At 39.7% G+C, this 17048-nt stretch overlaps 1 protein-coding gene across 1 annotated transcript in view; it reads left to right on the top strand.

The window, feature by feature from the left end:
• Positions 1-17048, top strand: part of EPHX2 (epoxide hydrolase 2) — a 73601-nt gene that overhangs the window by 19628 nt on the left and 36925 nt on the right. Inside the window, exons 5-9 of the mRNA XM_036751677.1 lie at positions 3325-3447; positions 9354-9428; positions 11716-11811; positions 13941-14019; positions 15469-15503. Of these exons, the coding sequence (XP_036607572.1) occupies positions 3325-3447; positions 9354-9428; positions 11716-11811; positions 13941-14019; positions 15469-15503 (408 nt within the window). The remainder of the gene's footprint in view (positions 1-3324; positions 3448-9353; positions 9429-11715; positions 11812-13940; positions 14020-15468; positions 15504-17048) is intronic.

The following is a 17048-nucleotide window of genomic DNA, read 5'->3' as shown; positions in this document are numbered from 1 at the left end:
CCACAAGTCATGGGCAAGTTACTTTACCTTCAAGTTAACCCACCCTGTCCTGAATAAACCCAGCCTTTATATGCTTCACCTGTAGAATGGGGATCAAAATGAATGCTGCCTCTAGGGTTGTTAGGATCAAGTGAGATAGTATTTGCCAAGTGGTTAGTTCAGTGCCCGGAACATAGTAGGTGCTTAACAATGCTTATTCCCTCTCTTCCACTCTCTCTCTTCCCCATAGGTTTCAGTGGTACCTTAAGCAGGTATTAGAAAAAAGTTTAGTGGTCTTTTCATTATTGACATAAGTAAAAGCAATTAGACTACTTCTTCTCTTCCTAATGTTTAGAAAAGAAATAATTAAGTAAAGATGATTTCAGTTAATATCTCAAAGCTGAGTTCATGAAGACATAATGGAACTATACCCACAGATTGTACTCTGTTAAATATAAGATCAGCACATTCCCCACTATGCTTGATCTGTAAATTCCCTGAGCTACATAGTATAGTTTCTCCTTGCTAGAATTTTTTGACTAGCAGAATGATGTGGTAGAAGAGATGGAGTGGATCACTATAAAGTTTTTGGAAGGCCGATAGGCTAGATAACTTGGGTTATCACTGATAGAAAAGTTGTGAGGTGGTCTATATTCCATGCTGGTCCATATATATAACACTCCTCCCATCTCCGTGACTTTGCATAGGCTGTCTTCATGCCTGGACTTCTCTCCCTCCTCACCTTTGCCTCATTGAACTACCATTCCAGTTGTTAATTTTTCCCACTGCCATCCTGAAATGGCAGTGGGGTAGAGAGGGACTGTACTTGTGATTTAATTCCTCCTGAAATGGAGGAATGACTCCATTTGTCAATGTAGATCTACATCTTCTTGATGAGTAATTGTCTTGGAGAACTGCCTGGTTAAGTGACTTGGCCAAAATACTGGAGCCAGTTTATACCTGGCATGGGAGTTGAAACCAGGTCTCACTTACCTCCAAGGCGAGCTCCCCAGGCACTACGCCATGTAAAGAAAGAACTGTGAGGCTGGCCTGAAGTAAACACAATATATATTTGTGGAATTGAACTGGAGCCAGTTTTGATAAAAGAAAAAAAATAGCTTTTTAGATTTAGCCCTTGTGGATGATTTTTTAAAAATCCTTTATTATTCTAAGTCCTTAGGCATTTATTTATCATTTTGACTGTTTCATTGGGAGAGAGTAAATATTTTTATTACTTTTTTAAAAATGGACAAACTGAGAGTACAGCATAGTTCCTGCATCAGAAGAAAGACTCTAGAGATCAGGGGTTCTTAATATTTTTTTGTCATGATCCCCTTTGACAGCCTGGTGATACCTATGGACCTCTTCTTTTTTTAAATTAAAACAACTTTTTCAAACTTTCCCTCTCTCCTACTTTCACTCTCCTCTCTTGTCTCCTCCATCTTTCCCCACCCTGATCCACCACTGATAAAAAATAAGGGGAAACAAAGAACTTTTACAGTCATGTATAGCCAAAGAAAGCAAAGCAAATACCTGCATTGGCCATATTAAAAAACAACAACAAACTATATCTCAGTCTGCACTCTGAAATTTTAGCTGCATTGGCTTTCCTTATGAAAAAAAAAACTTTTTAATGTTATGTAATCAAAATGGTCCATTTTACCTTCTGTGATCTTTTTTATCTCTTGTTTGGTCACAAGCTTCCTCTGTCTATAGATCTGACAGGTAATTTCTTCCTTGCTCTTCTGATTTGTCTATGCTATTGCCCTTTATGTCTATGTTATGTACCTATTTGGCGTATGATGTGAGAGGTGATTTCCAGTCTGCCAGTTTTCTGCCAGACTGCTTTGCAGTTTTTCCAGAAGTTTTTGTTGAACAATGAGTTCTAGCCCCAGTAATTAGAATCTTTAGTTTTATCAAAAACTAGGCTACTCTACTCAGTTGCTTTTGTATATTATATGACTAATCTGTTCCACTAATCACCCTCTCTGTTTCTTAACAAGTACCAAATTATTTTGATAATTATTACTTTGTAGTATAGTTTAAGATCTGGTACTATTAGACCTCCTTCCTTCCCACTTTTTTCCATTAATTCCCTTGAGATTCTTGCTCTTTTGTAACTCTAAATGAATTTTGTTATTATTTTTTATAGTCCTACAAAGTAATCTTTTGGTTGTTTGATTGGAATGGCATTGAAAATTAATTGTTGTTTTTATTATATTGGCTCAGCATACCCACAAACAATTAATATTTCTCCAATTATTTAGAACTGTCTTTACATGTGTTTAAGAGTGTTTTGTGGTTGTGTTCATATAATTCTTGTGAGTGTATCTTAACAGATACAAGTATTTTTATATTTTCTTTATTTTAAATGGACTCTCTCTATCTCTTCCTGCTCAATTTTATTTATATTATACAGAAATGCTAGTTTATTTTATATCCTGAAATTTTATTGAAGTTGTTTATTGTTTAAGTTATTTTTTGTTGACTCTCTAGAGTTATCTAAGTAAACCATTGTATCATCTGCAGAAAGTGATAATTTCATTTGCTGTTTTCCTATGCTTATTCCAGTACTCTTATCTTTAAAAAATAATTTAAAAACTTTTTTTAAAAAACTGCTTCATCTCTTTCAAAAATTCTAGAATTTAACTTGTGTCAAAGATGTGCCTTTTTTTGACCCTTTGCTTATAAATGTTTTGAAATATTTTTCTTTTGGATTTGTGTCTTGAGCATTGATGTCACTATAATAACCATTTATAGTAAAATTCTTTTTTTATTTGCTCTTTCTTCCATTCTGCTTTCTGAATTTGGACTTTATGTTAGGGCTCTATGCACTCCTGAGGGGTGGGGAGGGAAGATGACTGAGCTGAGCTTTTCTTCTCTGTTATTCCAGAACCTCAGGGACAGCTCAGGTTGGAACCTGCAAGCTGTCGATTTTCCCAAAATGATGTGATCTAGGACAAAATCTGATCACTACCTTCCTAGTCTGAACTCTGTAAGTCCTGACCTGGTTTTGAGTCTGTGAAATACTCTTATTGGATAATCCCTGCTTGGAAATTCCAGTAGACTGCTGCTGAACTCAGCCACTGTCAGTCGATTGTAAAGTTCTGCAGGTTCAGAACCACAGAACAGCAGGCTCCCCTTTGGTGTTCCTGGTTACTTCATTAGCTATTCATTGTAGGCTTCAGACTGGGCTGGATGCTGGAACTGTAGGAGGTAGGCTTAAGTTGATTTTTTTTTATTAAGTTTACTGTAGGAGTTATATATCTTTGAAGTATGTTTGATAAGTGCCTTTGTTTTAAAACTTTTTATGCCATATTTTAACCTTCTCTCTTCTCATCTCAGGCTGTTTTCTTAGATGACACTGGGGCCAACCTCAAGAAAGCTCGTGAAATAGGAATGGTCACCATCCTTGTCCAAGATATCGACACGGCCCTGAAGGAGTTGGAAAAATCAACTGGCATTCAGGTAATTATGAGCTTAAAGTTGTCATGCTGCTTAGTTTTGTTAATCAGTCAAGTCCCTCTGTGTGTGTGTGTGTGTGTGTGTGTGTATTTGGAGTCAAAGGACCACGATTTTGAATATCAGCTCTCTTGCTTGGCATTCAAAGCCCTTCATAATCTAGCCCCCTACCACCTGTACAATCTTCTTACAACTTAGTCCCAACATGTACTCGTTGATTCAGTGACACTGACCTCCTTTCTGTTCCACAAGCAAGACACTCCATCTCTCAGCTCTGGCATTTTCTCTGGCTTTCCCCCATGACTGCAATGCTTTCCTTCCCTTGCTCTGACTGCTGACCTCCCTGGCTTCCTTTAGGTCCCAGCTAAAGTCCCACCTCCTACAAGGAAGCCCTGCCCAATTCCTCTTAATTCTAGTGCTCTTCACCTGTTAATTATTTCCTATTTATCCTATATATAGCTTGCTTTATATATATATATATATATATATATATATATATTGGTTTCATGTTGTCTTCTATTTGTCTATTGTCCTATTTGTATGTTGCCTCCTACTTATCTTGTATACATTTGCTTTGTATATATTTGTTTGTTTGTTGTCTCCCTTACTAGATTGTGATCTCCTTGAGGCAGAAACTACCTTTTAACTCTTTTTGTATCCCCAGAATTTAGCATAGTGCCTGGTACATAGTGAGTGTTTAATACCTCCACATATCCAATAACTGCTGTATCTTATAATATTTCTCCATGACTGCTTTGCATATATCCCCTTCTCTTTATTTATACAACCAATACCCACATTTAGGCCCTTGCCATCCCTTGCCCAGACTGTTGGATTAGTCTCCAAAAATAGACTCCCTTCCTGCGCCAAGTCTCTCCCCAATCCAATCCTTCATAATGCTACCAAAATGATTCTCCTAGAGCATGTCTCACCATGTAACCTCTTACTCACTGAATGCCAGTGGTTCTCAATTACCTCAAGGACCAACTGTAAACTTCTGTGTTTGGCTTTAATAGCTATTCTCAATCTAACTCCTTTTATCTTTCCGGTCTTCTTACACATCACTCCTCTCCATATATTCTGCAATCAAGCCATATGGACCTAGTTACTGTCCCTTGTACACAGTACTCCATCTCCCTCTCCATGCCCTTGAATTGGCTCTCCACCCTGCCTACAATGCTATCCCTCCTAATTTTCCCTTCTTAGAATCCCTGACTTCTTTTAGGACTCTGCTCAAGTGCTACCTCCTAGAGGCCTTTCCCAGGTCCCCCAAGTTGCTGGTACCATTCTCTCTAAAGTTATCTTCATCTGTTCTCAACGTATGTACCCATTTATGTATACTGAGAGCAGGGACTATTTTTGCTTTTCCTTTGAATTCCCAGTGTTTAGCACCAGTGCCTGGCTTGTAGCAAGCAATTAATAAAAGTTAATTGATTGACTAATTGGTTGATTGGCATTACTTTTATGAAATTAATACCACCTCCCACATTGTCTCTCTTAACAAGATATCTTCAAAGATGTGGCTTAACTGCATTAGGTGGAAAATGTCTGATGTGTTCATAAGTGGTATTTTAAATAGCCTGCAAATGTAAGAGGCCCCTCTAGCTTTTCAGAACCAAGATGTAATATACTTGAAAATACTTCTGGGGAGAATTCACCACTTCTAGTTTGCTACTCACAATTTTTATTGCATCATGATCTGAAAAGGATGCATTTAATATTTCTGTCTTTCTGCTTTTGATTGTGAGGTTTTTGTGCCCTAATCCATGGGTAGTTGTAACACTGAGAAAAAGAGACATTCTTTTCTATTCCCCTTTATTTTTTTCCCAGAAGTCTATCGTATCTAACTTTTCTAAAATTCTATTCACCTCCTTAATGTCTTTCTCATTTATTTTGTAGTTAGATTTAGATAATTCTGAGAGGGGAAAGTTGAGGTCTCCCACTAATAGAGTTTTACTGTGTATTTCCTCCTGTAACACATTTAACTTCTCCTTTATAAATTTGGATACCATCTGTTGCATATATGTTTAGTATTGATATTATTTAGTTATCTATTGTACCTGCAAGATGTAGTTTCCTTTCTTATCTCTTTTAATTGGGTCTATTTTTGCTTTCGCTTTGGCTGAGATCATGATTGCTACCCCTGCTTTTTTTTTACTTCACCTGAAGCATAATACATTCTGCTCTAGCCTTTTGCCTTTACTATATACGTGTCTCTCTGCTTCAATTGTGTTTCTTATAAACAACATATTTTTGGATTGTAGTTTTTATCCACTCTGCTGTCTGCTTATGTTTTATGGATGAGTTCATTCTGTTCACATTCATAGTTATGATTACTAACTTCTAATTACTAATATTCCTTCCCTCCATCTTATTTTCCCCATTCATCTCTCTCTATCCCCTCCTCCCCCTCTCCCCCTTTCCTGTATCCCTCCTCAGCAGTGTTTTCCTCCTGACCACTGCCTCCTTCAATCTCCCCTCCCTTCTATCAGCACCCCCCATTCTTTTCTCTTTTCCCTCCTACTTTCCTAGAGAGTAAGACAGATTTCTATAACTGAGTGTGTATGTTATTCCCTCTTTGAGCCAAATTTTTGAGCCAAGTGGGAATAAGGTTCAAGTGATGCTCACCCCCTCCCATCTTTCTCTCTGCTGTAATAGATCTTTCACACCTCTTCATGTGACATAATTTACCCCATCCTACCTCTCCCTTCCCTCTTCTCCCAGTGCAATTCTCTTTCTTACCCCTTAATTTTTTTATGTCATCCTATCAAAGTCGACTTATACCCATACCATCTGTCTAGGTATACTCCTCCTAACTACCATAATAGTGATACAATTCTTAAGTATTACAAGTATCATCTTCCCCCATAGGTATGTAAACAGTTTAATCTTGTTCAATCCCTTATGTTTTCTAGGTATGCAAACAGTTCGACCTGGTTGAATCCCTTATATTTTCTCTTTCCTGTTTACCTTTTTATGCTTCTCTTGAGTCTTCTTTTTGAAAATCAATTTTTCTGCTTAGCTCCAGTCTTTTTATCAGGAATGCTTGAAAGTCTTGTATTTCATTGAATATCCATTTTTTCCCCTGAAGGATTATGCTCAGTTTTGCTGGGTAGGTGATTCTTGATTGTAATCTGAGCTTCTTTGCCTTCCAGAAAATCATATTCCAAGCCCTCAGCTCTTTTTAATATAGAAGCTGCTGAATCCTGTATAAGCCTGCCTGTGGCTTCTCAATATTTGAATTGTTTCTTTCTGGCTGTTTAACAGTATTTTCTCCTTGATCTGAGAATTCTGGAATTTGGCTGTAGTATTCTTGGGAATTTTCATTTTCTGGAGGTGATTGGTGAATTCTTTCAATTGCTATTTTACCTTCTGATTCTAAGGTATCAGCACTGTTTTCTTTCATAATTTCTTGAAAGACGTTTTCCAGGTTCTTTTCTTGATCATGGCCCTCAGGTAGTTCAATAATTCTTAAATTATCTCTCCTGGATGTATTTTCCAGGTCAGTTGTTTTTCCAATAAGATGTTTCACATTTTCTTCTAGTTTTTCATTCTTTTGATTTTGTTTAATTGATTCTTGATATCTCATAGAATCATTAGCTTCCACTTGCCCAATTCTAATTTTTAAGAAATTATTTTCTTCTGTTAGTTTTTGTACTTTCTTTTCCATTTGACCAAGTCTACTTTCTAAGAAGTTTTCTTCACTGAATCTTATTCCATTTTTTGTGTTTCCATTACCAAACTGTTGACTCTTTTTTCATGATTCTCTTGTCTAACTTTCACTTTCTTTTCCTAATTTTTCTTTCACTTTTCTTATTTGATTTTAAAAATCTTTTGAGCTCTTGAAGCTTCAAATGTAGACATTTTGACATTGTTGTCCTATTCTGAGTTTGTGTTTTGATCTTCTCAATCATCACAATAGCTTTCTATGGTTAGGGTTGTGGTAGTTGTTGTTTGCTCATTTTCCAGCCTCTTTTGTTACTTTTAAAGTTAGCTCTGCTCTTGGTGTACAGGGAGCCCTCTCCCAATCTTCTTGCACTGCGGCCAAGGGATATGGCCACTGGTCTGCTGCCTGGGGTCTCTGGACCTTGCTTGCTTCCTGTTCTAGGGCCATTTGGCTACTTACCTGCTGGGCCAGGGACTCTGGGCCTGCCATGCCTGCTGGGTCTGGCCTTGTGCCTGCTCTGCCAGGAACTGAAAGCATCATACCTGGCCCACTGTATTGCTGGCAAGGCCTTGGTTATTGATATATGCTGGGGTGTGGGGCCTCCTGCTGATTTACCTGGATGCTACCTGCACTGAGCTGTACTCCCCTTTTCCCTGAGTGAGACAGACCTTTCCTGCAGTCCTTCTAAATTATCTTGGGCTGGAAAATTGTTTTGTCCCATCCGTTTGTGGGTTCTCCCACTCCAGAATTCATTTTGAGGTATGATTTAAAGTTATTTGGAGAAGAATTTGGGAGAGCTCAGGCAAATTCTTGCCTTCTCTCTGCCATCTTGGCTCTGCCCTCCCCAATACTAATTTTTAAGCAATTGTTTTCCTTCAGTAGATTTTTGTACTTCTTTTTCTATTTGGCCAATTCTACTTTTTAAAGAGTTATTTTCTTCAGTGAATTTTTCTATATCTTTTTCCATTTTATCAAGCTGTTGACTCTTTTTTCATGATTCTCTTGCATAATTCTCATTTCCTTTCCCAATTTTTCTTCTGCCTCTCTTATCCGATTTTAAAAATCCTTTTTGAGCTCTTCCAGGAGTCCTTTCTCGGCCTGAGACCAATTCATATTTCCCATTGAAGCTTCACATGTAGGCATTTTGACATTGTTATCCTCTTCTGAGTTTGTGTTTTGATCTTCCCTGTTGCCATAGTAGCTTTCTATGATCAGGGTTTTTTTTTGGGGGGGGGGGGTTGATTATTTTCCATCCTTTTTCATGACTTCTAAAGTTGAACTCTGCTCCTGGAGTGCATGAGGCACTGTCCCAAGCTTCTTGCACTGGGCTGCAGGGCCTGGCTGATTGTCTGGTGGGCCAGGACTATCAGGCCTGCCATGCCAGGCTGCTGGTCTGTGCCAGAGGCTGGAGTCCTTACAGCTGGCCTGCTGTGTTGCTGCCCTGTCTCACCAGGGCCAAGAGGCCTTGGTTGCTGATCTGTGCTGAGGCTAGGAGCATCCTACTGTGTTGCCTAGATGTTGCCTGCTCTGGACTGTGCTCCCCCTTTACCTGAATGAGATAGATCTTTCTTGTAGTCCTTCTAACTTATCTTGGACTGGAAAATTGTTTCACCCCATTCTTTTGTGGGTTCTCCTGCTCCAGATTCAATTTTGAAGCATGATTTAGAATTTTTGGAGGGGAATTTGGAAGAGCTCAGGCAAGTCCCTACCTTTTTTCCACCATCTTGGCTCTACCTTTCTGAAAAGGGTTTTTATATTCAAACCTCATTCATTTTATTTTGGTCAATAGGAATTGTTTCTTCAACTCACTATCTCAAATTTTTCAGATGCACTGTAATGCTTCTTCCCTTTTCTACCCTTTTCCCTGCCTCCTCTTTGTTCTTTCTTCAATTCGCTTTTACTTTTTTACTACACTGCTAATTTTGGTGTATTTCAGTATAACGATAGTTATTTACCAAATATTTTCTGTATTTCCTTGACAAACTTCTTGCATACTTCCTTTGGGTGGGGAATGGTGTATGTGCCCCAGGTTGGAAGCCCCTTTTTGAAGTCTTCTCCAATCCAAACATTATGGATTCCTTTGACTAATCCTTATATGACAAGATCTCAAGGCCCTTCTCTGTTCTAGTTGCCCCTTCCATGGTTTAGAGATTTCCTCGCCAACCTCAATGCCCTATAAAACACTGAGAAAACTTATGGAAGAAAACTAAGGGCTTTTATTTTGTCATACATTTTTTACTTTCAGCTTCTCAATGATGTGGTGGTGCAGCCTATCGCAATCAAGCCAAGTGATGTTGCCCATGGATATGTCGAAGTCAAGGTAAGGACCAATTATTTGTGAATGAAGGGCTGAGCAAGCTCCTCACACTAGGTGGGCAAGAGTGAGAAATGTGAGTGTTTGTTCAGCCTGTTGTAGCATTTCAGGGAGTAAAGTGTACCGTATAACCACCAGTCACCGTATAAAAAAAGGAAATGAATGACTAATATGGTCACATCTTCAGATAATCTCAGATATGGCTGGTTCTATCGATATTCAGGAGACTCCGAAGCCCAGATTCTAGGGTAGAGATACTGAGAAATGCCAAAATATAGCCATAGCACCCTTCTGCACAAATTAGAGGTATCGAATTTTTGCTTTAGGGTTTCACTCATTTATCATTGTCCAATATTCAAGTGTGTCATTAATTGGAAATGTGGCATATTAACAGCAATAGCAGCAATGATGATGGCAACAGTGGTGATAGCTAGTGCTTATATAGTGCCTTGAGTTTTGCAGAGGGTTTTTACAAGTGTTTTTTGAACTTCGCAACCACCCTGCGATGTAGGTGCTATTATTATCCTCACTTTAAAATGGGGAAACCAAGGCAGACAAAGTTAAAAAACTTGCCCAGGATCACACAGTTAGTGAATAACTGAGGCCAGATCTAAAGATAAAAAGGACAAAAACAATCTCTGCCCTCAAAGAGATCCCAGTCTAACATTTTTTTCTAACTTGACAACCAGGTCATATGCAAGGTTATTTATTTTTGCACATTTTCAGTCACTTGTCCTTAGGTACCTTCTTCTAGACATGTTTACCCAGTAACGAGATCTTGCTACAATATCCTTGGATGGGAGAAAGGAACTCTTAAAGCTAGATATTGAAGTGTCCTGTTATGGACTCAGGGGAGCTGTAACCCCATCACTGTGGGCATTTGAGCTAGTGATGTCTATGGCCACCCACCCAAGCCTGCCATCTTGGGTGATTCTTGCCTATGTCCTCCCCACAGTTCACCAGAGAGGGTCTACCCCTATGGTGGGGGCCTTCCCCAATTTCTTTTTCTCTTGACGTTATAAATATTCCATTGTCCATAAGTTAGTTATCCCTTCTTATCACCACATGACCAGCCCTTCTTCTTTTTCATACATACCTTACTTCGATGACTTCTTTTATACTCCTTTGCTGTAATTCGTATTGCAGCCTGCTTGTGCCCAGTCACCTGTCTCTCCATTGCCCTTGAGTCAGTCAACAAGCATTTATTAAACACCTACTGTATGTCAGACTTTATGCTAAGTGCTGGGGACACAATTCCTGATCTCAAGGTACTCATAGTCTAATGGAGAAACAACGTACATGAAAATAACTATGTACAAACAGGAATAATCATCAGAAGAAAGGGTAGGGTAGGGTAATCATAATTTGTGATTCTCTGGGGAATATCATACCTTATCTCACAGCCATGAAACATACAGATGCGTCTCTACCCTTTTTTGCCTCAATTTTCTCAACTATAAAATGGGAATAGTAATAGTACCCATCTCTCAGTGTTGTGCAGATCAAATGAGATAATTGTAAAGTGCTTAGGAAAATGTCTGGCACATAGTAGGTGCTATATAAATCTAAGTTTATTATTATTATTATCATTATTATTATTATTACCTACTTCTCAGGGCTGTTGTCAAAATAAAATGAAATAATGTATGTAAAGCACTTTGTAAATCTTAAAGCACCATATGAAATGCTAACTATTAACACTTAAGATGGAAACAGCGCTGGATTTGGAGTCGGAAGAACTGGATTCAAGTTCTCCTGGTTACTTACTACTTGTGGGACCCTGGACAAATCATTTAATTTCCCTGGGCATCAATATCCTATAAAATGAAAGGTTGAACTAGGTGGCCTCCAAGGTCCCTCTCCTTTCCCTCCCCCTCCTTCTCCTCTCTTTCTGCCTCTCTCCCTCCCCTCCCCCTCCATCTCCTTCTCTCTTGCCCCCCTTCACTTCCTCTTTCTCTCTTCCCCTCCCTCCCCCCTCTCCCTCTCCCTCTCTTCCCTTCCCTTTCTATTTCTCTCTCTTCCCTTGCTTTCTCTGTCCCTTTCTCTCCATCTCATCTTTTTCTCCCTCTCTCCCCCTATCCCACTCTCTCTTCTTCTCCCCACCCCAAATATCCAATATATGCCTAGAAATGGGGAGGAGAGGAGAGAGAGTGCCTGCTAGAACACATGGATGGCCAGCAACCAACCAAGGTCCAGCAGTGATCTGAGAATTTAGGGACTGTGCCTTTAGTGAGCATCCATCGTCCAGCCTAAGAGCTTGGTGTTAGTCACAGCCTTCCTGTCTTTCACACAGCCTGGTGTCCAGCTGCATTTTGTGGAGATGGGGTCTGGCCCTGTTGTGATTCTCTGCCATGGCTTTCCTGAAAGCTGGTTCTCTTGGAGGTATCAGGTAAATCTCATCCCAGGTTTACTACTTTTTTGTGGGGTTGAATTGCAGAGAAAAGCAGGTGGTCTGACCCAAAGATTTGGAGTAGTAAAGAGAGTGATGAGCATGTCATATGGGAGGGGCGTTGATCTCTACACAGCTGATAATGGTGTTCAGAGATGCCCTATAGCCTTAAGCCGGCCCCTTATTTATAATACTGTCTTCCCTCAAAACCCTACATCCCATCATGGTTATACTTTCCATCAACCTAGTCCATATCTGGCTCAGGAAGAAGGCACTGTGACCTTCGCTTCTGTCTCTTTTTTCCCTGGATGTCCTCCTACTCCTTTTGCTATTAACCTAATGGAGTGCACATTAGTCAGGGCATGTAAGGAGCAATGATGGCCATATCAGAGGAGGCAGAAGGAAAAGAAAGAACTTTCAGAACACAGGATCTGGGAAACTGAGGGACTGCAGCCTGGGTGGAGGTTTTGTTGAGGAGTCTGAGGATGCTGTCTCCGGTGTATGTATGGTCCCTTCTGTCCTCACACTTGGGAGTGAGGTAGGAATTTGGGAATCTGGACTCATACAAGCTACAGCTCAGGACTGGGTTCTCCAATCCCCCTCATGATTTGCCTCTGGAGCACCCAATATGATCTAAAAATAAAGCAGAGATGGGGGTGTATATGTGACATTTCATCAGGAAGCTCTACTGGGTAATTCAGCCTGAGAGGAAAATGCATCACTGGGTCCACACTTGAAACCTTTCCAGCTTAGTAGGATTTCTAGAGCATGAGATCTATAGCATTGTCTTAGAGAACCTAGGATCTTCTCTGTCCCGAAGTGGGACATTGAAAGAGTGCTTTTTTTGGAGGTTAGAGTTGTACAACCCATGGAATGTTTTGAAGTTCTTCTGGGCACTGGCACTGATCTATGAGGTAACATGGTATAGTTGGTTGTTATCTGATTCCAGAGTTGGGTAGACTTGGCTTCAAATCTTGCCTCAGGCACTTACTAACTATATGATAGTGGCCAAGTTATTTAGGGAGCATCGGGAAAGTTTGAGAGACATAATTTCTGGGTAATTTAGTCATTTTATTAACAATGCCAGCATGTTTATTAATAAAAGGATGGTCATTTGGCTGTCGCTCTCAGACCAAAGACCCCTCATAGTGGTGGGCTTACCGTTTACATGCCCTTGTCCCTTGTTATATGCAGGTATTCCTGAGGGTGGCAGTCAACTCTGAGTGGTTAACAATTAATGAGAAAATGAACATTACAATGAAGGTCTTGGGTACGTGACTTGGAAAACCCAAACCTTGATCAAAGAGAATTGGTAATTTCCATATCACCTGACAAAACAGAGAAGTGCCATTTTCCCAGACCTGAGTAAACACAATAGCTGGAATGCACCCATTAGCCCAAACTTAGAATTTCTTTTACTATCTTTGATCAGATCTCAGCCATCCTGGCTGGATAAGACTTCCAGAAAGATTTCCCGCACTGATTGGTTTCTGAATGAGGAAGCAGAAAAGGGGAAAAATCTTGGTTCTAACAGAATAACTAGTTATGAATACAAGAGAAATAATCATTTATAACATTTAACTTCTCTGAGCCTCAGCAACTGCCTAAGACTGTCTTCTAAATTACAGGTAGGTTGTGCTTTGTGTTGGCACATGGAGTGTCTGAAGTGATGAAATCCTAGATCCTTGAGGTATGGCTCACTGATGCAAATGGAATGCTCAGTCTTCACATCTGAGCCATATGAAAATATTTAATTTCACATTCCACTGCCAAGCAAACTCCTTTTGCCTTTCTTTATATCTGCATTATTTTTCTTAGTATCTGGCACATAGTAAGCACTTAATAAATGCTTAGTAACTGACTGAATAGTCCCGTAACTCTCTAAAACAATAAGTGACAGAGACCTGGATGAGTGGAAGGAGTTTACATACTAGGATTTCCCTTGACTATTGAAATCACAGGTCTGAATACACACACCCCGCCTCCTTCAAAAAGAAAGAACTAGACTAGAATCCAGTGCCATGCAAGTTTCTTCTGAATTTCTTTTTAAGTACTTCAAGCCAATAGGGAAAGGCCAGAGCAAACCAAGCCAGGCTAATTAATACTGAAAGCTTTATCTCATTCTTTAGATCCCTGCTCTAGCAGAAGCAGGCTACCGAGTCATTGTTCCAGCTATGAAAGGCTATGATGGTTCTTCTGGCCCCCACGGTGAGTTCTTTTTTTTTATAGATGAGATAACATTATAAAGTGTTTAGCATAGTGTTTGGCATATAATAGGCACTTAATAGAAGTTTATTCTCTTCCTTTCTTCCTCTTAAGTAAATAATTCCTTTATTCATCTTAAGTATTTCCAGCCTTCCTGATCTGTCCTAAACTAAGCCCTCTACAGAACTATAAGTCTAGGGACTGGGTTTCAAGACTGGTTCCACCATTTACTAGGAGTATGACCTGAAGGCAAATCATCTCACCCTCTCTGAGCCTCCCTGTCCTCACTTCCCAATTGTAAAGGTCCGACTACTTGACCTTTAAGGCAGCTAGGTGACTCAATGGATAGAGCACTGGGCTTAGAATCCGGAAGACTCATCTTCGTGAGATCAAATCCAGCCTCAGACACTTACTAGCTAAGTGACCCAGGGCAAGTCATTTATCCCTGTTTGCCTCAGTTTCCTCATCTGTAAAATGAGCTGGAGAAGGAAATGGCAAACCATATCTTTGTGAAGAAAACCCCAAATGGGGTCATGAAGAGACAGACATGAATGAAATGACTCAATAACATCAACCAAAATTGGTCTCTAGGGTCTCTTTAATCCTTTCAAATCCTAATGTACTGAGCAAGCAACTTAGTATGATGGGAACAACATTGGCTCTTGAATCAAAGATCTAGGTTCAAGTCCTGATTCTGATGCTTACTATCAGTGTAACCTTGAATCAACAAATGTACCTGTATCCCAAAGGCCCTTCTCTTCATGGATCCCGCAGTGTGTGGTTTAGCTAGATTGAACCCACTTATCAATCCACTCCTTTTTCAAGAGCATGCTTCCCATTGAGTTATAGGCCTCCTTGCCTTTGGTTTGAAGCCACCTGGCCATGGATAAGATCATTCCCTACTTAGTTTTGTGGTGCTGGAGAAATCAGTTATTGCTAAGGAGAACCCTGCCCCCAGCCCCTAACTAAAAACCCCAGTTTGCATAAGAAAAACGGACTTAGTTCCTGCCATTTGGCGTTTAGCAAATGTCCCTGGGCCCCGTGACTGTTCTAAGGAATGTAGACTAATTAGCCAGAGGAAAAGCCTGATGCTAAGTCTCTTTGTTTTGTGAGTGGGCTCAGAGATGTCTTTATCTTGTGTCAACAAACCCAGCTGGAGCATCCCTTGGTCTGTCTTGGCCATTAAGGATGAAAGCCTCAGCCCCAGACATTCTCTTGAATTATATGACTTATCTTATGAGTATATACCAAGTTGTAGGATGTAAATGGCAAATTTGGACACAGAGATCTTGGGTTATAATTTCATTTGAAATGATATATATGTGTATATATATATATAAAATTATATATATATAATTATATATATATATATAAAATTATATATATATATTATATATATATAAAATTATATATATATATATTATATATAATTTCTTTCTTTCTTTCTTTCAGAAATAGAAGAATATTCCATGGAAGTCATGTGTAAGGTAAGGAAGGACTATATGGTAACATTTTTTCCATCTTATTTCTTGCAGACTGCCCTCCAAAGCCTAATTGAATTCCCTCCTAGAAAGCTGGAATGAGCCACATGCTTTTCTACTTTTCTATCCACTTAGTCTTCACTCGGGTTACCTAAAGCTGCCTACTCAGTATAATGTTGAAATGTGGGAATTCCCTCTTTACTACTCCCCAAGAGGCATGAAGAATCAATCCTTTTGGCATTTTCTTCAGCAACTGGCCAGCTGGTCAACTAGTTAGCAATGTCTGTTGAACCTGTGACATTCTTATCTAGAGGCGTTATTAGGATGGTAAAAATGCAGAGAGATCCAGTGGAGCCTCCAAGATTCAGAATTAATAAGGAAGTTATTTTACTACTTGGATAGTATGGAATTGCTACCCTTGACACATAAGGAGGTGGTAAGAGAACACCTAGAGTCTCTTGATGACTACAAGTCACCTGGCTGAGATGAACTACTACATCATTAGGGAAGGAGAGAATTGGTACATGTGATTGTTAAGCCACTGTCAGTGATGTATGAAGGAGCCTGGAGAATGGGAGAGGAACAGAAGAATTGGAGAAGGACAAATGTCCTACATTTCTGAAAGGAGGAAAAGGTGCTCATAGTGGCCTGTGAACTCGACTTTGATTCCTGCAGAACTCTAGAATTTATTATTAATGAAATGGTTAGTGGACATCTTGAAAAGGAAAACATGATTATTAATAGCCAGTAACACTTAACCAGGAATAGGTGATACCAAACTAACCTTGCTTTCTTTTTCTGTCAGAGTTAGTTACTAAACTGACAGACTAGGGGAGTTCTGCAAGGCATTTGATAAAGTATCTCCTACTATTTTTGTGGAAAAAATGAAGATATATGGATTGGCCAGTAGAATGGTTAGTTGGATACAGAAATGGTTTCTCTAATAGAATGTAAGCCCCTTGAGGACAGGGACTAGTCTAGTTGTTTTCATCTGAGCCCTCCACTTCTCTTCTTCTCCTTTGTTTGTTGCATATTGTCCAGAACTAGGAAAATTATTATATGTACTCTAAAATTATATATGTACTCTATCTTGATTAGAGGTATGTAGTCTGTGTACCTCTGCTTTCAGGGCTGCTTTCCACCTTTGGTATCCATTCATCCTGTGGCTCCAAGAAGCTGTAGCATTCACAGTGGCCCCATCCTGGTAAACCATTTTGGCAGATGGGCTCAGCCAGGTTGAGGGTAACCAAGGGGTCTCAAACCCTTCAGTGAATTAGGAGGGTGGCTACCCTATGCATGTGAAGACTTGCTCCTACAGAGTGGGTGGATGAGAACAGTTTGTTCCAGCAGCCATAAAAGTGGCTAAAGCAGGTGCTGTGGAACACTTAGAGCTTGGTTAGACATCACAAATACCAAGGTCATCCACTGCATCCCAGGCCAACACCATTCATCTTGACTTTTGTCCTGCCACTGGACTTTGATGACTCTGGAAGAGAGAGTGAGGCAGATGACTTTGAGCAACTCTACCTCACTTAAATCTGATCTATACAT

The sequence above is a fragment of the Trichosurus vulpecula genome, chromosome 3 (assembly GCF_011100635.1).
Source record: "Trichosurus vulpecula isolate mTriVul1 chromosome 3, mTriVul1.pri, whole genome shotgun sequence".
In the NCBI taxonomy this organism is placed as follows: domain Eukaryota; kingdom Metazoa; phylum Chordata; class Mammalia; order Diprotodontia; family Phalangeridae; genus Trichosurus; species Trichosurus vulpecula.
Note: the sequence above shows the minus strand (reverse complement) of the source record. Positions and strands in the feature narration are given on the sequence as shown.